The following is a 19387-nucleotide window of genomic DNA, read 5'->3' as shown; positions in this document are numbered from 1 at the left end:
TTCAGCTCAGCGTCGTCAAGGATGCAAAAGTCACGCCGTTTAGTCTGGGTAGACTTGGGGCCTTGACCTGTCCCTGCTGGTACATGGCTAGCCAGACTGCATCACCATTGACAGCTTCCAAGGCGCGACGTGCTTCAACGTTTTGGCTAAGTGCTTCGCTCAACAGATCCAGCACTTCGTCGAATATCTCGGCGTCAAGGCGGACATGTGAAGCGATAGCTGTCAACATGCGCATCACGGAATCCCAGATCTGTGCAGATTGAGCGAATTTGCCCAAGCCGCCTGATACCGAGCCTTTCGTTATCTCTGCAGATTGATAGCTTAGCCGATCGCTTCCTGTCATGACGGGAATGACGATTCCCTGACTCGTAGTCCCGGAGGCCTGGCCTGGCCTGGTACTCTCTCGGTGCGTACTACCCTTACCTCGAGACTGGATAGCCTCTAGCTTTTTCTTTCGACACCACTTTCCCAGCCCGTCCCACCACTCTGTCTTGATTCTGGAGGCTAGAAAGTCTCCGGCGGTGGCGGAGAGCGCACAGAGGGCATCGCAGGCTGAAATGGTCACAAACGCCTCCTCGTCGTAGATTCGGGTGATCACCACCGGCCATACAGCATTGATCAGCGGCAAAAAAGAGTCTTCGTCGCCTGAAAGAGCTGGAGATACGGTGGCCAGTAGGTCGAGCAACGACTTTCGCAGCGTAGGGCTGGGTGAAGTAAGATAGTGCTGTGTCAAGCCGGCGATCTTCTCCAGTAGGGTATACGTTGGTGTCTTGGGTGGTTTCTCCTTTTCGACTTGGTTGTTTGCAGCGTCCTCGTCAATTCCTTCTTCCCCGCCGTCTTTGGGTTTTTGGGCCTGCGCACCCCAAGGCTCTTGAGGATGATTGTTGTTAGTTTCGTCGGTCACATCGTCGATCAAGGCTTCGGTCTCTCTTTCCCGTCGTCTCTTCAATAAATTGACAATGTCATCAATTGTGACATGACTGCCGGCAGCCTTCTTGTGACTCTCTGGTCCATTTTGTCGGCCCTCCAGAAGAAGTCTGTCAGACTTCACGCCTTGTTCTACAACCTCCTTGAGCACTGCAAACAGACTTTCAACAAATACCGGGTACCCATGGTAGTTGTCTAAGGCTGCGAAAATGGAGGCCACAACGTCGTCGAGGTACGGCAGCAGTCGCGACCCGGTTAGGCGAGTGATCATCACCAACACCTTCGTGGACGCCGGCGATATATCGAACGTGTTGAGCCGCAGCGAAACAGAGTTGATCATATAGTCGACGTTCTCGATGATTAATTCGGAGACGCTCGTATACCCACACGATACAGCAAGAACGTTCAAGGTCGTGATTGCATGCTCTCTTAGTTGTGAGCTCGCAGAGCCAAGGAAGGCTGTTGTAGGATATAGCACGTCAATGAGTTCTGGTCTAAAGGCTTCGCCTGATCGAGATGCTGCGAAGGCGGTTACTTCAAGTGCTGTGGCCTCTAGCCTCCAGTCGATCTCGGCCAGCTCAGAGTGTGAGTCGAGCAAAACGACGGCGAATGCATACAATTCCTGAAAGGTGGATTCGGAACACTCGCCCCCAGAACCCAGTGAAGAGAAGTCCAGGAGATCGTCGAGCTCGTTAGAACGAGAAAAGGCGGTCTTGAGGAGTTCAAAGCTCAGCCAGAAAGAGGCTATCTGAGAATCGCCTGACGAGTCCCTGGCGTGATCCAGCATTTCGGCAGCAAGCCTGGTCTGCTGCGAGGCTGGCCCGACGTTGGAAAGCAAGTCAATCATAGCTGACCTTGTTCCAGTCTGACTCTCCTCGCCCAACAGCACATTTGAATATTGTTTTGGAGTGTCTCCTATTCTCACAATATCTTGGTTGTACCATGAAGCGTCCGGCGTTGTTTCATCCAGGATCTTGCTAGGCTTCGCTCCGGTTATGAGAGATGTGACACTGTCCCTTAGAGCCGCCGCTATTGACTCGTCCAATAGTGAAGAATCCAACTGAAGGCTACTGACAAGAGCCATACCCTTCATCAAATTCTGGACGGCGGCCTGTTTCTTGCTTTCGTCGGCAGACTGCATGATCCTGGGCAAGCTGGTGATCCAATTGTAACATGTGACCTTCACGGTCTCGCCAAGTTCAGGATATATGATGGCCAAATCTTGCAGACTTGTACCGGTCAAAGACGTCGTTGGATGTGTTGGTGAGATGACCATGGCTGTCTCCACCAGTACGGAAGAGCAATTTTCCAGGGAGGTGTGACATTCGTCGAGAAGTCCAAGACAGAATGCCAGCAGCGCCTCGCGTACGTCTGTATTATCGCTTATTCGGAGTTTCAAGACTGTTGCCAAAGACAGCTTGATCTGTGATTTTGTCGCGTTGAGCCATGATAGGCTCAGTACACCCCCTTGTTCGGCCTCCGGTGGAGTATCTGAGTTCAGTCTTGCGATGATGCTCCGGGTCCTGACATCGCCAAGAACTTTTACTAGCACCAGTCCCAACGACTGTATGGAACCGAACAAGACGCGCATCTTCTCTCCCTGGGGTTTGGAAAGAAGTTTTGTCAGGCTAGAGACGATGCCCGGAATGAACGACGCAAGTGCGGCATGGTCCTTGATGCTCGTGTAGAAGCAGTTCAGGATACGCAGAGCTTCGAGCTGAATAGCTGACGTTCTTCCATCCGCTACGCATCCCAGAATTACCGTGATGGTATGGCCCAGAGTTGGCACCAATCTCTCCTCGGTCAGAGCTGTTGCTGCTGTGCTGGACGTTCCAGCCACAGTAAGCAAGGCAGTTAATGCTCTAAGCGATTCAAGCTCGGTTTCCTCGGGCACATTGTGCTCTCTCTCGCGGCCAGGTACTCCTCCAACGATGAAAGTGAGAAGTATCAGGAGCTGCTGCAAGATCTGGGGCGAGATGTTGGACTTCCAGCCGTGAATAATGATAACGGTAAGGCACTTGATGGCGAGCTCGATTAGGCGCTTGGGGTATTGATCGTGACTGCGGAAGACATGAGAGAGCGGGAAAAAGACGTAGTCGGCAAGCTTTGAATCCAGAACGTTGGCATCTCCATTGACTTGGTCGTTGAGAATGTGGTACAACTCGTCAGTCAACTCGGATAGTCGTTTGAAGGAGGACGAATCTCCTTGTTGTCGGATTGCTAGCTGACTAATTGAGACACAGCATGGTTTGAGCTGATTGAATTGGTCAGCATATGATCTATACGTCCCAAGGTATACGAACCTGCTGAAAGAACTCATTCCGGGCTGGGTTTGCAGTGGCGGGAGTGGTCGCCATTACGAGGCAGAGGGCAGGTATTCCACGCCAGCCTCCAGCGGCGCGTAACTTAACGGCGGAGACGTATCTGATCTAGAAAAGCCTTTCGTCGCGGTTTTCGAGAATATGACTGGCGTGATATTGAAGAGAGAGTGGTGAGGATTCGCGTGTTTACTGGTAGTTGAATGTGGAGGCTCTGTCGTTCACTTCGCAACCCAACTTTGACGGAGGAAACGCCTGCCTGAGATGACTACCTATCCTGAGAAAGATTGACGGTACGAAGTACATACCTTCCTAAAGTAGGCCCAATCGGGTGGCTTCCTTTCGACGTCCCTCGGTGATGAGCCCCACTGACAGCCGATTGTTCAGGGCCTTTGGTGGTTTTGGCTCGCTAAAAGGGAAGCTGGCAGCCCCGCAACAGCACATCAGAGCAGCCCCCACCAGAGCGCTTCCCCCTCCACTAGGTTACGTCAATTTCAATAATTCATGTGAGGAAGCAACTACATCGCAAGACTCTCTGAATTTCTGATCAGCAGTCACGAAAGGAGCCTTCCGCTGAAACTACGACCGAATCTTGACGAACAGCCTGTCTTTGTCCGAAAGGGCCTCAGTAACTCGCCATGGCCCCGGCTCCTTTCTCTTGCACGGTGCATCCTTTCGATTCCCGAACCTCACACTCTAGCGCTTATGAGATCGGCCCATCTGGAGCATCAAACGCCCTTCTCTTCATAGGAGGCCTCGCAGATGGACCTCATACTGTTGGCTACACCAAGGCCATAGCCAAGCATCTTGAGACAGCGGCACAAGACTGGTCTGTGTTTGAGATTCGGATGAGGAGCTCCTTTTCTGGCTACGGCTTTTCGAGCTTGAAGAACGATGTTGAGGATATCTCGGCGCTGGTGAGGTATCTCCGAGGTATCGGAAAGAAAAAGATTGTCCTTATGGGCCACTCAACTGGATGCCAGGTATACTGTTGTAGTAGCCTCGAACATTTACAGGACCCAACTAACCTTGGTAGGACTGTATGGAGTATACCAAGCACAAGGAGGACCCTGTCGATGGCTTCATCATGCAAGGTCCTGCATCTGACCGGGAGTCTATTGAAGACTTTGTCAAGCCTGACTGGTTGAAGAAGAGCCTAGAGCACGCAGAGGGGCTGATTTCCGCTGGAAAGGAGGCCGAAGCGATGCCTAAAGATCTAGTACCAAGCTTTTTCTCGACACCTATGACGGCCTACCGTTGGCACTCTCTGGCGGCTAAGGGGTAAGTAGCTATGATACTCGATCTCCGGGGTGAGGTGAATGAAATACTGATATTCATCACAGGGGTGACGATGATTACTTCTCCTCCGACCTCAAAGAGTCGTTCGTCTCCGAGGTCTGGAATCGTTTCCAGCAGCCCGTCATGGTGCTACACTCTGCAGAGGATGAGTTCGTGCCAGCCAAAATCGATAAGCAAGCTTTGATCGACCTGTGGAAGAAGACAAACTCCAATGTCCACGAGCTATCTGGGTTGATTCCCGGAGCAAGCCATACTGTGAAGAACCCGGAATCCCAGCAGTGGCTTGCAGAACGTGTGGCTCAGTTCATCCAGCAAGTATGAAGTCAGACTCGGGACGGACCGCATGAGCCTCAGCATACCTTGCCTTAGTTGAGAGGGGATATTTGTCTTCACTCATGGCCAAATACATTTAACGAGCAACATTCCCGAGATTGGTTCGCACGTGTTACACGAGATGACTAAAGAAATACCGGTCTCAGCTCGGTCGGAAGCTTCCAAAGTGCCTTATGTGAGCAAGCCCGAGTTCCATTGACAGCACCCCACTTCCCCGGAATAGGGAGCGAGGTCGGCGATACCCCTCCGAGACCCACTTCATCGGGGTCACTGCGCCCGTGACGATGCTCAATGCAGGTCGCCGACCCCAAGTGGGTGGATTATGCTATCACGGACACCGCGAATACTTAATCCCAGGTGAGCTCGTAGCTAGACCAGCCCTTATCACATTGGTCAACGTTCAACAAGACTATCTCAAAACACCATCTTGACTTCCAGCTTCGTTCGGATCAACTCGTACACAACATACTGTCGACCCTTTGAACTTGATACCCGCACCGACATCTCCCTTTCACCAACACCTTTACTTTCATCCACAATGTGCTTCGGAGTCACCTGCTCGACTTGCTGTAAGACGACAACCCCAGTCTCGTAACATTCCGTGTAGTTTCATGAAAACTAAAAGTTCTAATAGCAAAGGCAACCTGGCGCGGTTGCGGCCAACACATCCCGTCGGCGCTGAGCAGCGTCCCCGAGGAACAGTGGTGCACCTGCACGCCCAAGGTCACCGTCAACGGCAAGGAGTATCCCCCGGCAGGCACTGTGTCGATTCCCGGTATGTCTTGGTTGACCGGCTTGTTTGGGGGCAATTCGAATGACAAGTCGAAGCAGGGCACTAAGGGAGAGCTGTGAGAGATGGAGGAGGGGAGTTTACCTGCACTTTTTTGAGTCTTGCTTCGAGGTTTGCTTGGTGGGCGAGTTTTGAACCGGGTGTATTAGTACGAGGTGGCGATCGGCGAGGCGTTGTGCGTCTCACGAGGTGATGTTGGACGGCGGCGGTGATGGCGTAGAAAAACATGAGTTGAAAATCGAATATCTGATACCGTACCGAATTCCTGCTTCACGAGAATACCTTATGAAGTCTTTCCCGACGCATCCATGTCGAGCCTTTCCTCACAGGCTGTCGAGTTATGGAGGGGTAATCAGTGTTGACGCCCTGCCCCTCACGTCTCATTTGGGGTCCCTCAGTAGGTTGCGCTTGCCAGACCGCCCCGTTCTCGGGCTAAAGGACCCTATCGGCGCCGGCGCTTGACTTAGTCATTTACGAATCGAAACCCTCTGATTGACCAACGCTATCGGGGCCCGGAACGGAGCTGATAAGAGGAACCGGCGTCGCCCATGATTCGAGAGACCTACCTTACGCCCCGAACCTTTGACTCATTTTGTCACTTTTCAGAACAACTACGTACGTATCATGGTGTAATAGTGAAAGGCCTGCGACATGTTGCTCCTTTCTCCCGTCTTTTTGGGAGCAGCATTCTCTGTCCTAGCTTTGACGTATGTCATTCGCTGCGTCCTGTCCCCGTTGTGGAAAGTTCCCGGCCCGAGGATATCCGCCTTCACTTCCCTCATTCTGAAATGGCATGAACTACAAGCAACCAGGACGAAGTACATCCATGCGCTCCACCAGCAATATGGACCGGTTGTCCGAGTCGCACCAGACGAGGTCTCATTTACATCGTACGAAGCCGTCAAAGAGATTTACTGCTCTGGAGGTAGCGGTTATGACAAGACGGAGTTTTATGACTTGTTTAAAGTCTATGGACGAAGGTATGGAAGGCAAACTTATGTTGGTTGGGTAAAGCAGAAAGCTTACAGTACTAGGACTATGTTCACAACGTTGAACAAGGAAGATGTAAAGCCCCCCCGGATGAAACTCCAGTCTGGGGTAGAATAGCAACTTACAACATTTGTTCTAGCATGCGAAGCGCAAGAGAATAATTGCGGACCGCTACGCAAACAGTAACGTCCTGCGACCTGTACCTCTAGGCGGAATTCAGGAGAGGTCACATAAGTTTCTCAAGTTGTGCGAGAAGTCCGTTGGCAAGAGCCACGACATATTCGTACGTAGACCCCGTTTTCAACTCTCTGGACGGTTGCCTGACTGCGTTTGCAGATGAGTCTTCACTCATACGCCTGCGATTGCGTCACACATCACCTGTTCCATCCGTACGGCAGTAATTGCCTCGAGGACGAGGCGGACGAGGAAATGATGCACCAGGTTGCTGCTGACGACAGCCTGCAAAGTGAGTACACAGCCCAACATGCCTGCTGAATGTACCTAAGGTAGACTGACGATAACACAGACCGCCTTGTTCAGCACTATAGTCCCGCGCTGCACAAGCTCCTCTCTCGATTCCTGTACTTCTTCGCCAAGCCCCGCGAGACGCCCCTCGCCGACACCTTTGTCATCGAGTCCAGCAAAAAGCCCGACCCGGCGGCCTTCACGCTCCTGAGCCGGCTCCACGACAAGGCGGGCCGGGGACTAGACCAGCTCGACGTGGCGGGCGAGTGCCTCGACCACATGGCGGCAGGCATCGACACGACGGGCGACGGGCTGTGCTTCCTCATGTGGGAGCTCTCGCAGCCGCGGTCGCTGCGTTTTCAGGAGACGCTGAGACGCGAGCTGAGGGAGAACCCGGGGGTCGCGTTCGACAAGTTGCCGTTCCTCGATGCCATTGTGCAGGAAGGATTGCGGTGCTTCCCAGCTATCCCGATGTCCCTGCCGCGTTATGTGCCCCAGGGCGGGCGGGTGATTGACGGGTATGCCATCCCGGGGAAGACTACAGTCAGCTGCCAGGCGTATTCCATTCACCGCATCAACGAGGAAGTGTTCCCGGAGCCAGACTCGTTCAACCCTGATCGGTGGATGGAGCCAACGGGTGACGCTGAGAGGAAGCGGCTCATGTTTGCGTTTGCCAACGGAGGCCGGGGATGTGTTGGCAAGCAGTGAGTAACCCCCATAATCCATCCACAATGAGATCCCATCTGCTAACAAAGCACCACCAAGTCTGGCGCTCGCCGAGATGAAGACTCTGTTGACGGATATTTACACCCGTTACACGACGCTTCCTGAGACGTCAATGGCGGAAGAGTCGATGGCCATGTCGGACCAGCTCATCTCCTCGCGACCCCTAGGGCAAAAGTGTTTGCTGCAGTTTGTTCCCGTTGGCGAGAAGCGGGAATGATGGGGTTCTCGATGGGAGGAACGGGAGGATTTCAAAGGTTGCATAGTGTGTGTTGCATTTGGCGCGAAGGGTATGGACGGCATTGTTGGCACATCGCGTCTGGGCGTTTCTGTGAGTGTTTGATCATTCCGGTACTGGAGCACGGGTAGGTAGCGTTTGTGGCATCTGAGTTCTGGGGCAGGAATGCTGAATCAGTAAAAAAACAACGTGCCTCGATAAACGAGACAGCTTGGCAAATGTGGTTGGGTAGGCATGGTCCCTATAGACCTAGAGGGCCAATACCAAGTCACATCGTGCCAGAAAGATTTCGTGGTGATTCATGAATGTACGTCGTTGTGTAGCGTCCCTGTGTGGTCTTTGCTTGGGAGTTCACTGGGACCACACACATTTACCGCATACGTGGACAAGCCAGGCTTTCCGCTGCCAACTGCCCTGCTTTTTGAACACATCCATCCATAGCTTGCTTGGCCAAGGCAAACTGCAAGTCGAGTGATGACTTGCATGGCAACGACTGGCTCGGCTTTGTGAGCCGGCGTTAGGCGAGGCGAGCGAGCAAAAGCAATGGCGAACAGTAGGCTGCATGCTGCAGAGACTGGATCCACCTGATGGCGAAACGGGGAATTCCTAAAACCCATGTTAGGTGTGCCTACTCGGCTAGGTATTCTTTTTTGTCGCTTATTTTTAGTTTTATGTTGCCCGTCCCTCTGCTTGCGCTGCTACGTGCTGCCCCGGATCTTTTGGAAAGCTTCCTTGACCTTTCCCGCACAATTGCGGTGCGAATTGCGCTTTCTCGAAAAGCGGGAAAGACCGTTGATTGGCCCGTGCCCGGCGCGGAGCTGTCGCGGGTTTCCCCCTTTAAAATGCCAATGGAACCAGGAAACGGCGCCAGGCCTTTAGGCTTTCCCAACCCTTCGCTGTCTCAAGTATTGCCTGATGAAGGCAGGAGGTGTTGAAATAATCATGAGAGAAACAAACGAGTATGAAACACTCTTGAGGGTGTAAAGAGCACAGAGAGAGGAAGAGAAGGCAAGATAATTGGGGTCGCTGTTGTCTCGATGCCTTGTAATATCCAAATGCCTATTTTGGGTGCCATGATGTAAGACGACACATAGCACAGCAACAAAAAAAATTGAGGCCAAAGTTCAAAGAAAGGTCGGGAAACATGCAAGGCAGCAAGTGGAACTGGCTGCCCAGCTGCGTGTTGCATCCTGGGCACTGGACTGGCCCGGTGGTGCCGCGGGGCAGGCGAACGAGCGAACGACAACCTCAAACTCGGATTTAAGGCTCGCTGGTTGTTCTGAGGTCCATGTCTGACAGAACGGCTCCAGGGGGTTCTTTGAGTGGTGGCGCAACTCTGACAGGCACGAGGCAAGGGCCAGCCAGCCCGCCAGACTCCCCGCCGCCCCCAGCGCCCAAACCTTGAGTGTCCTTTGGGGGGACGCCTTAGTGAATGAGGTGCTGAGGAGGCAATGAATTCGTAGGCAAGCGCTCTAAGGGAGGTCCACTTTATTATTCCTAGGGATTTTCATTTTCATTCTAGGCATTTCTTTCTGGGACTTTTCATGTGTTTCCGAACTTCCTGTCCTGCCGCCGCCACCTCTACTCCGTACTACCACCAAGAAGGCCACCACCACCACCGCCCTCCGACTCCACCTCAGCCTTTTCCAAAACTCTGCGCTCACTGCCCAGTCACCTCCGTTTTCTCCTCTTCCCACCACCCACAAGAAAAAAACGCACAAAACCCTCCGCTCGGAGATCCAATCGAGCACATCTCGCAATTATCTTAAACCCACCTTTTCGCAATCGCAGTTCACCGCCCTGCTTAGGCATCTCTGCATCCTCGCGTCCTCCGCGGTAAAATCTTCCAAAGCGTACAAAACCTCTTCCCACCTCCACCCCTCTCTCTCCTGAGAACGTCGCCACTTTCCACCACCACCACCCAACACCCCGCCCTAAACAACCACAGTATCGTCAACAATCGCCAGTAGCATCCTCTCTCGCCGCGTTCCCGACCACCGAGTCTTCTTCCGCGAGAGTTGAACATACAACACCACCCTCACGCGGTACAAGCCACATAGCAGTTTATGTATCAGCACGACAATACCACCGTCTTCAGACACTTCGTCCCCAAGCTGCAATCATTTCGCATAGCGAAACCTTGTAGCCCCAACATCAGTTCCGTTGGCTGAAATCTCCGAACCCAGAGGAGTTCATGAATTCTCGACAGCAAAGACGATCTAGTCTCGCTTTACCCTATGTTCATCAAAAGAACCCTTGAGCATTGAGTCCGCCTTCTTGCTCCCCTACCAGCTTCCTCGCCAATCAGTCGATCCTATACTATCACGACCTCCGGCTTCTTCATGCTACCCGCCCGTCCAAACGACAGCACTACCAGCTTCGCATCCCGAGCCTCTTAACTCCAGATCCAATCAACCCTCCTAAATCAAAAATACTCTTCCAAGACTCTTCTTCAGTCCACCTACTACCAATATCGCAATCATGGCTTCCCTCATCAACGTTCGTCGCGACGTCAAGGACGCTTTCTATCGCTACAAGATGGAAAAGATCGTCACCAAGATTGAGGGCAAGGGCAACGGTATCAAGACCGTTGTCGTCAACTTGAGCAGCGTCGCCCAGTCTCTCGCCCGTCCCGGTGCCTATGTCATCAAGTACTTCGGCTTCGAGCTCGGTGCCCAGACCAACGTTGACCCCGCCGACGACCGCTGGATTATCAACGGTTCCCACAACGCCGCTAAGCTGCAAGACCACCTCGATGGCTTCATCAACCGTTTCGTTCTCTGCAAGAAGTGCAAGAACCCCGAGACCGACGTCAACATCAAAGACGGTCGCATCCTCCTCGACTGCAAGGCCTGTGGCCAGCGTTCCGAGGTCGACCTCCGTCTGAAGCTTAGCGGCTATATCCTGAAGAACCAGCCGAAGAAGGGCAAGAAGGACAAGGCCGAGCGCAAGGCTGCCCGCCGCGCGAAGGCCAACGGTACCAAGGAGAACGGACAGGGAAGCGGAAGCGGCGGAGAAGGATCCGACAACGGCTCCAACGACGCCGACGACCAGGATGTTGGTAGTGATGACGAGTTGGAGAAGATGAAGAAGGAGGCTCCCGAGATTGACCAGTTTGAGACCCAGGAGCACGAGTGGGCCGTCGACATGAGCGAGGAGGCCGTCAAGGCCCGTCAGGCTCAGCTCCCCGGCGAGTTCAAGCAGAAGCTCAACATGGGCGATGACGAAGACGAGGATGGCGAGGCCTCTGGCAGCACCGTCTACGACGAGTTTGGCACCTGGATCCAGGATGAGGCCACTGCTAAGGGCAGTGTCGACAAGGTCGACTCGATTGACATCTTTGTCAAGGCCAAGGAGCTTGGTATCGAGACCAAGCACCGCTCCGTTTTGGTTCTGGTGCAGACCATCTTCGACGAGAACATTCTCGCCCAGATCCCCAAGCGCGCCGGCATGATGAAGCAGGTATGTTCACATCGTTTGGACCAATGGCTATGACCCCTTGACTCACTTCATCTCCTAGTTTGTTACCTCTGAGCGCCACGAGAAGGCTCTCCTCGGTGGTACCGAGCGCCTCATTGGCCAGCTCGCCAAGGAGCACCCCGACATCTTTGACAAAGTTGTCAAGATCCTCCAGTTGTACTACAACCACGATCTCCTCAGCGAGGAGGTCGCCGTCAAGTGGGGTACCAAGGCCAGCAAGAAGTACACCGACCTGGCCACCTCCAAGAAGGTCCGCAAGGCCGCCGAGCCCTTCATCAAGTGGCTCGAGGAGGCCTCGGAGGAGGAGTCTAGCGAGGAGGACGAGTAAATGCGCATCTGACGGAGAAATTGGGAGGCGTCATTGGCATTTCGGAGTCAATGACTTTTCGTGCCCAACATTAACTTTGAATTCGCATATCTTTTCTGGGCAGCATTGCCAGAACAGTCCGCTCGTTTTCTTTCCCTCCGGTTCCCATCTCCATTCGGCGACTGAGCGTTTCCCCTAACCTGGAACATCTCTCGTCGGTGGACGGGATGTCGGTACGTAGGTAGCACACATCTTGTAGACTGCAGCCATTGGCAAACCATCTACTCTCACTCTTTGACCGACACCTTTGTTTCAATGTTTCTTGATCTATCTACGTCAATTTCTGGTGCCAAGCTGTTTGTCCTCCAGCTGATGTAGAACTCGGGTGAAAGCTGCAACGCCCCGCGCGCCTCCCGTGCGGGTAAAACAGTCTAGGCTCGTAAAACTCAATGTCTCTTCAACCCGCAGACTCCCCCCCTTCCCCTTCCCAAGTCATTGTCAAATAATGCATTCGCCAAAGTCCACAACCTCCTTGTTGGGGAAAACGCCCCAATATGTGCAGATCACCAAGATCTGTCGGTTCCAAAAAATTCTACCAGCTGCTGTCAAATACCTCCCGCCAGCCGACCACCCTTCCGCTTCTACTGCTGCGGTACCATTCAAGAGCTCCCCCTGAGCTCGGCTTCGCCATAATCACCTCTACCATTGGTCTGCCGCACCGCCTGTCGATTGCGCCAAAGTCGGATCTCCCCAAGGAGGGACGTTGGTATCCCAGGCGCCTGGCATACTCTTGCTGCTGCTCGAAGTCTTACTCATCTCGGTCGCCGTCGGGCCGTAGTTGACTTCGCCGCTCGTGGTCTCGGGGCCCCATCCGGCACCGCCGCCAGCCGAAACCCATTGATCAGTCTTTTCCCTCTTGCTTCCCGAGCTCTTCTTCGACGAGTGGGAATTGTGGGGGCTATTGTTGGTCGTTGGGCCAGCGTTGTTGTATGTAGTCCAGGCCGAGTTGCTGGCAGTCGCCCACGCATCGCCCTTGGACGCATTCCTTGAGCTCTTCTCATTTCCGTTGCCCTTGTTGGACGAGTTACCAACGGGACTGTTGGTCGAAGGCCCAGCGTTGTTGTCCCAGCCAGCATTGGTTGAGGGCGGCGGTGGTGAAGTCTTCTTCGACTTGCTAGACTTGTTCGAGTTGTTTGACACTTTACGCTCCGATCCTGAGTAGCCAACATTGTTTCCCTGGCCATCCCAGTCCGTAGCAGCCTTGGCTTGACCGCTAGTGCCTCGATTGCTTCCATTGCCATTTTGGCTTTTATTTGACTTCTTCGAGTTGGAATGATTCGATCCAGTTCCCCAGTTGTTGCTGTAGTCGCCTCCAGACTTAGCCCAGGCATCGGCTGACTGGTCATCGGAGGTTCCCCATCCATCCTTATTCGTATTGTCGGTATTGTCCCAAGTGTTACCATTCATCGCCGTCCAGCCGTCGCCACCAGAAGTTGTCTGGGCATCGTTGCTTTGAGTGTTGCCGGGTGTTCCCCAAGCATCATTGGCCTGGGCAGTATTCGTGGTGTTCCACCCACTATTGCTTCCACTGCCTCCAGTCGCTCCCCAAGAATCATTGTTCGCATCCCCAATCTTCGTCCAGCCCGAGTTGCTTCCCTTGTTACTTCCCTGGCTTTTTGTGGGAGTGTTGCCCCAAGCAAGATCAGGATGCTGGCCACTGCCCAGGGGCTGCCAGTCTGTGCTCTTCTTCGATCCCCAGGAATTTTTGCTTCCATTTTGCGATCCATTTTTGTTAGGAGTAGACTTTTTGCTGAGGTCGCTAGCAAATGCAGCCCATGGTGTATTTGGATTCACCGTCAAATTGATGTTGATAGGAGAAGCAGGAGCCACGTTATTGGGACTCGCTACCTTTGCCAGAGGCGAAGCAGCCTTGGTTTGTTGAGGACCAACGTTGGTATCCCATCCTTGCTCCTTATTCTTGGCACCTGTCGTCGATGCTGCGTCTGCTGGAATGGCCCCCGACATAACATGCTTCGGAGATCCCTTTGGAGAAAGACCTTTAGGAGACGAGGGACCCCACCACGGCGGCATCTGCATTCCCATCTGCATCGGGTCGACTGCTGCCATGACTGGCGGTCCTCCAGGCATACAAGTGACGGGCATAGAGCCCCAGGGAGACTGGCCCTTGAAGTGGTTGTCTCCGGGGTTTGAGGGATTGGCGAAACCGTAAAAATAGGGGTTCTGCAGGGGATGGGGGACGCCCATCGGCAAAGGAGCATTGTTTGGATCGCGAGCAGGATAGAGCAAGCCGTAAGGATTGCCGTAGGCTGGTCCATGATAGACTCGGACAACGCCGTGCTGAGGGTCGTGGAATGCGTTGGGTCGAGGATCTTCGACGCCCTCAATGGTATGCTCAACTTGAATGACCTCCGCGCGAATGGGCATTATGAGATTGGGTCGGCGTAGGTGAGGAGACAACGCCGCCTTGGGCATTACTTTCTGAGGCTTGTCGACTTTCTTGGTCTCGTTCGTCTTCCCTCCTCCATTCTTGCTTCGGGCTTTCTTGACTGTAGGACCGACGTTGTTGGGCTCGGTATCGGCTGGAACGGCGCTTTCCTTCGTCTTAGATGACTTTTTGACATTGTCCTTCGTCTTTTCTTGTCTCTTCTTCTTGAGAGGTGCCGGCGTCTCCTCCTCAGTCTCATCTGTCTCACTTTCGGACGAAGAATCCACTACCTTCTTCATAGCTGCCTTGGCACCTCTCTTCTTCTTCTTCGACTTAGCTTCCAACTCAGATTCGGATGTGTCATCTGTCTTCTCCGATTTCTTCATGTCTGCTTCCTCCGTGGTTAGTTTCGTCTTCTCCTGATGAATTTCGATACTCATGCCCGCACTGGATGTTGGTATCACCTTTGGACTTAGCTTCTGCGTCCACAGCCTTCAGCGCAGGCTTTGACGAGGCCTGTTCAAAACGGACCTTCTTGGAGCCGGGTCCCGGAGAGTCCTTGCTGCGATTGGCGCGCGGGTATGTGATCTTGACCGTATCCTCCTCGGATTCGTCGTCGGTGGAAATCTCGACGCAGATCCGCTGTCTGCTGCTGGACTTCTTGCGTCTGCGCCTTTCAATAGAGTTGCAGTATTCCTCGACGCTGACGCCAAGGGCCCACTCGCAGAGAGTAGAGCTGCGGGCGTTACGCGTCATGGTGGAGGTTGACTACCGAGATGCTGTCAGTGGGAGGTTCTGTACTGTGGATGCAGCCCGATCGTCAACGAATATTGCGGAATCCGCCTTCGACTAGTTTCTTTCTAGAGAACTTTCAGGAAGGGAAAGCACAGAATTAGGGTGGTATCTCTGCATTGATGGGTTCATTGGATGCAAAAGGAGGTGAATCCTGAGTACGAAGGTAGGTGAAGCCAGGTCAGAGTGACTACCTCGCCCGCATTGGAAGGAACTGCCCGACTTCTGTACCTGCCCAAAGTAAATCACCTACTTTAGGTAGCCAGTACTACTGGACTCTGAAAGTAAATCACATGTCAATCATCCAATAAGAGTACAAATAATAGTAGGCAAAAAAGAAAGGCTCCAATTCTCTTTGGACATCATGATCTCAAATTCAGAGAGAAATAATTCCCTGTCACGCTCAATCATACCTTACAGACTTCTTTACAGCTAAATAAACCCACTCATTCGCATCGCTTTGATTTTTCACGCATGCAAAATAATCAGGCAAATGTGGCGTCTCGAAATCACTCTTATGGGGTTCGCAATCTACCTAGGGCCAGGTTGAGGCATCCAGCCTCTTCCGAGCCATCGTCAAACGACCCCAGGAATAGAAATATCGGTCTACTTCCAAGCCACGCATTGAAGCTGCCTCCAATTTCGACCTTAACCGCAACTTTGGCGGCCTGGGCGAGAGCATTCTCTGGCATGTCGACATAGGAAACCATTGACTTTATCCTCCTCTCCCTTTCATCCCATTCAGCCCAATCTGGTATCCGTATTGTCCTTGGGCGAATGACGTGAACAAATCCTTAAAGCAGACAGATTATCTGCTCTAATGATCGTCCTAATATCTTGTCAGTTGTTGTAGCTTTGCCATAGATTGCATGCCTTACCTGACGGTCTGAGGGCCAATGACGGATTAGAGGGGTCTGAAGGGCAAGTTGCCGGAAAGTTGAATCATCTGCTATGATCAGACATGGGGGCCTCCTCATTCCTTTTCGCATACTCACGAGGGCATCTTCTCCGTTTCATCATTCACCCCAAGATCTTCCAAATCATCTCGCTGCCCGTTGACGCTGCTTGGAACGTTAGCAATTCATCTCGTTTCCTTCTAATTGAGGTGAAATACCTATGATGAAGGAATACTTCAGTTGGGCAAACGGACGGCGTAGAAGTAGCCCTCGTTGGTGACATACCAACGGCAATCGCCAAGGTTGTCAATAGTGAAACGATTGCGCTGGGTCCAGTTACCATCAACCTCTCGAACGGGATAGTAGCGGGATGGGTCATCGTCCGCAGGCTTGAAGTCCTGGGGCTCGAAGAGACCATTGGAATAGGCAAACTGGGCCTGCTCCATGGCGACCTCTCCAGCGGTCTTGCCATATCCAGTGACGTCCGGAGGAAGATTGGTATTACCTGGGAAGACGGGCATTCCACCTCCGCCCATGTTGGGAGGCATATTCATACCCATGTGGGCACCCTGGAACATGGGAGGGCCACTAAAACCGGCGGGAGGAGCCTGAAGCATGATCGGAGGGTGCATGCTCATGCCCGCGTGCATAGCAGGCTGTTGGGCCATGATGATGGGAGGCTGAGGGGGGGCCTGGCCAATGTAGGTGATGTTGTTGGCGGGGGACTGCTACAATCTCAAGTCAGCAAACTATTTCTCGAAACCTTGGGTGAGCTTAGTGAGATGAAAATGAGGCGGCTAGATGAAGCAAAGAAATCCAGGTGCCCGATGAATCACACAAGCCGCTCGGCTCAGGAAGCAATCGCAGCGTATGTGCGCTGGGGACTTGCATAATAATGAACAACAACAAGAGGTGCGCCAAGCAGAACTGGAGTAGGCTTCGGGGCAACAAAAGAGGCCACTGGCAGAGCCTGAGCATGAGGGAGACCGACGTGATAGACTGGAGGCATTCCGTTGTCGAAGCGAGGCACGTAAACGTGCTGCATGGGGCCGTAGGTGGTGTCGGGAACCGGCGGCTGGAAGTGAAGGCCACTAGTAGGCGGAGCGACGTTCTGGTAGTCGGCCATGTTGACGTAGGGAGGCGCGGTAAGTCCGTACGGGTTGAATTTACCGAAAGGCGCGAACGAGTTGGTCTCGGAGATGTAGGCGGGGTGCACGGTGGAGGGTATGAAAGGGTTGAGGTGTGGGTGAGCAGCCTGACCGAAGGGTGTGGGAGGAAAGTGATGGCCAAGATTGACTGAGGCAGAGGGATTGGTTGAGGTGTGGAGGAAAACACCGCTGTCTTCACCCACGTCGCTTTCGTGGGTGTTGAAGGCAGGAGCGGTCGAGGTGTCGGTTCCCTGGGTAACGGGGAAGGAGGCACCTGGGTTGCTGCGGTCCTCCGTGAAGCGCACCTGCCGCGGGCCGGTGGTATTGGCAGCCGACTTGCTCTTGGGAGACTTCATGGCGGATTTGCTGGACTCGATTGTATGTTGAACTCGACGCCGAAACCTTGTTTCTAGAGTATCGAGGTCGTTTTTGTTTCGATTGGTGTATCAAACTCGGAAATCCAGGGGTAGAGACCAAATGCCAGGAGACGAGACTCCTTTATCGATGGAGGGCTTTGATGAGCTGAGAGTTCTCACCTCATCACAGTCTTGGGTGAATTGATAGAAAATGAGGCTGATCAAAGAGATGTGAAGGAGAAGAGATCTGAAGAGCGGTCCAAGGCGAGAACTCAGCCAGATCTCTTCACCCAGCCGCATGAAGATCCACTGCGGCTTGAAGCTTTTGGTATACCAATGACCCGCTCCAGTGATGTCTTGGCCGGCTCTTTGTCTCTGAGGCCGAAAGACAAGAAAAGGGGGCAGGTCATTGCATGATCTTCCGGGGGCTTACTAGAAAAACGGAGGGAAATAACGGCAATGGTTGGGATTGCAAGAGAGGGTAAAGAAAGCAAAAGGTATCCAAGAGACATTCTACTTACAACATCTATAGCGTATCTCTGGCCATCCCAGCCAAGGCGATAGACAAGTGGCGGATCCTCGTTGTCGTAGTGTGCCTTCGAGAAAGGCCAAAATCCGCACATGTTGACGTTGCCTGGAAGACGAGCAGTCGGGAAGATTCGAATAGTTTGCAATAATGTTGCTTGAGGATTCGGGTCCGAGGACGGTGGTGGTAGGAGTGAAAGATGAAGTCAGTCGGGAGTGGGGTTTTAAGCAGCAATCGATTGCGACAGGTTCGCTCTAGAGGCGGTTTCTAGGTCCTTGATCTCGAATGGCGCTTGGGATGGTAATCACTGATGATGAATCTGGCCCTTTGCATGCCTTGATATTGAAAGAAGACCGCATCTTCCTTGGAATTGATATCGGGTACATAGCGGATGCAATGCGACAACGCAGTTCATTAATTATCAATGTGAGCCTCACGGCAATATAAAAAGACCGAAACGCAGGTGCCAAACTGGCCAAGACATACGAATATCCAACTCCGAAGCACAATCGATACTCGCGTCAACACGTGGCTGAGCTACCATGGGGCGAGCGAACAAGAACAACGCGCAAAATCCATCAGCGGAAATCCGCAGGCCAATCATTGTCTTCAATATCTCCGTCAAAAGAAGATTCCAACAGTCTGTCAATGTCATGAGGAAAGAAGCCGTTTGCAGCGAACATTGATGCCAGAGGCGCAAGCAAAGGTTGGCCGACCAGTTGCAGGATTTCGGGCAGCTGCTTGATCGATTTGCGCTGCCACAGCTAATGAGCGGTTAATCCCAAGTCTTCGACCCGAAACGCGATGTGCTTGACTTACCTTGACCAAGCCAACTGTATTTTCTTCTGCTTCTCCTACTCTATTCATCGTATCAAAGGCATCTTTGCCACCAAGGTCATGCGAGGCCTTCTCGTTCACTGCAATGTCAACACTTTGTTGGGCGTCGATCCTCGCGTAACTCCACGTATCATTCATCGTGCCAAGATTATTGAACCAGGTCGGATACGTCCTGGCGATGGCGATTTTGGGGGGATGCGTATCCGACTTTGATATCATAAAGTCGCCGACTTTTTGTAGGAAAGTTTACTTGATGTTCTCCACGCTACCGCCCCGTTTGATGGTGGCCTCGTAATGATACACAGACATTGTTTTGATGAAAGCTTCGAAGTCGGTCCACACCGGCCAGGATGACTTCTGGAGGATCGAGCCGCCATTCCTGTCAAGGTATATCAATACGACGTGAGAGGACTCGCTGTCGATCAGAGAGGAATTACTCAGGCAAAACATTTTTACTCGGGAAACTTCCTGGATCTAAGAAATGGAAGTCAGCAGGGTTTTTCACAACGAAAGTTA

At 52.8% G+C, this 19387-nt stretch overlaps 9 protein-coding genes across 9 annotated transcripts; 5 read left to right on the top strand and 4 right to left on the bottom strand.

Annotated features, from left to right (window-relative positions):
• Position 1: 1 nt before the first annotated feature.
• On the bottom strand, positions 2-3284 carry CTAM01_02018 (HEAT repeat protein; the record flags this gene model as incomplete). Its single annotated transcript, XM_060518058.1, has 2 exons — positions 2-3181; positions 3231-3284. 2 exons carry the CDS (start codon positions 3282-3284, stop codon positions 2-4), a joined length of 3234 nt encoding a protein of 1077 aa, XP_060387592.1.
• A 599-nt stretch (positions 3285-3883) lies between these two features.
• Positions 3884-4865, top strand: CTAM01_02017 (uncharacterized protein; the record flags this gene model as incomplete). The annotated part of the gene is made up of 3 exons (XM_060518057.1): positions 3884-4228; positions 4282-4526; positions 4589-4865. The coding sequence occupies 3 exons, from the start codon at positions 3884-3886 to the stop codon at positions 4863-4865; spliced, it is 867 nt and encodes a 288-aa protein (XP_060387591.1).
• Positions 4866-5415: 550 nt separating this feature from the next.
• On the top strand, positions 5416-5729 carry CTAM01_02016 (uncharacterized protein; the record flags this gene model as incomplete). The annotated part of the gene is made up of 2 exons (XM_060518056.1): positions 5416-5446; positions 5512-5729. The coding sequence occupies 2 exons, from the start codon at positions 5416-5418 to the stop codon at positions 5727-5729; spliced, it is 249 nt and encodes an 82-aa protein (XP_060387590.1).
• Positions 5730-6318: 589 nt separating this feature from the next.
• On the top strand, positions 6319-8065 carry CTAM01_02015 (cytochrome P450; the record flags this gene model as incomplete). The annotated part of the gene is made up of 5 exons (XM_060518055.1): positions 6319-6732; positions 6797-6940; positions 6994-7123; positions 7184-7826; positions 7888-8065. The coding sequence occupies 5 exons, from the start codon at positions 6319-6321 to the stop codon at positions 8063-8065; spliced, it is 1509 nt and encodes a 502-aa protein (XP_060387589.1).
• A 605-nt stretch (positions 8066-8670) lies between these two features.
• CTAM01_02014 (uncharacterized protein) lies at positions 8671-9018 on the top strand (the record flags this gene model as incomplete). The annotated part of the gene is made up of 1 exon (XM_060518054.1): positions 8671-9018. The coding sequence occupies one exon, from the start codon at positions 8671-8673 to the stop codon at positions 9016-9018; it is 348 nt and encodes a 115-aa protein (XP_060387588.1).
• A 1546-nt stretch (positions 9019-10564) lies between these two features.
• CTAM01_02013 (domain found in IF2B/IF5) lies at positions 10565-11891 on the top strand (the record flags this gene model as incomplete). The annotated part of the gene is made up of 2 exons (XM_060518053.1): positions 10565-11545; positions 11604-11891. The coding sequence occupies 2 exons, from the start codon at positions 10565-10567 to the stop codon at positions 11889-11891; spliced, it is 1269 nt and encodes a 422-aa protein (XP_060387587.1).
• Positions 11892-12569: 678 nt separating this feature from the next.
• Positions 12570-15072, bottom strand: CTAM01_02012 (uncharacterized protein; the record flags this gene model as incomplete). Its single annotated transcript, XM_060518052.1, has 2 exons — positions 12570-14704; positions 14781-15072. 2 exons carry the CDS (start codon positions 15070-15072, stop codon positions 12570-12572), a joined length of 2427 nt encoding a protein of 808 aa, XP_060387586.1.
• Positions 15073-16240: 1168 nt separating this feature from the next.
• On the bottom strand, positions 16241-17508 carry CTAM01_02011 (uncharacterized protein; the record flags this gene model as incomplete). The annotated part of the gene is made up of 2 exons (XM_060518051.1): positions 16241-16732; positions 16906-17508. 2 exons carry the CDS (start codon positions 17506-17508, stop codon positions 16241-16243), a joined length of 1095 nt encoding a protein of 364 aa, XP_060387585.1.
• Positions 17509-18612: 1104 nt separating this feature from the next.
• CTAM01_02010 (uncharacterized protein) lies at positions 18613-19009 on the bottom strand (the record flags this gene model as incomplete). Its single annotated transcript, XM_060518050.1, has 2 exons — positions 18613-18798; positions 18854-19009. 2 exons carry the CDS (start codon positions 19007-19009, stop codon positions 18613-18615), a joined length of 342 nt encoding a protein of 113 aa, XP_060387584.1.
• Positions 19010-19387: the final 378 nt, after the last annotated feature.

Source organism: Colletotrichum tamarilloi (genome assembly GCF_030869305.1).
Source record: "Colletotrichum tamarilloi strain Tom-12 chromosome Unknown Scaffold_4.1, whole genome shotgun sequence".
In the NCBI taxonomy this organism is placed as follows: domain Eukaryota; kingdom Fungi; phylum Ascomycota; class Sordariomycetes; order Glomerellales; family Glomerellaceae; genus Colletotrichum; species Colletotrichum tamarilloi.
The sequence above is the reverse complement of the archived record's forward strand: the minus strand, read 5'-3'. Positions and strand labels throughout refer to the sequence as shown.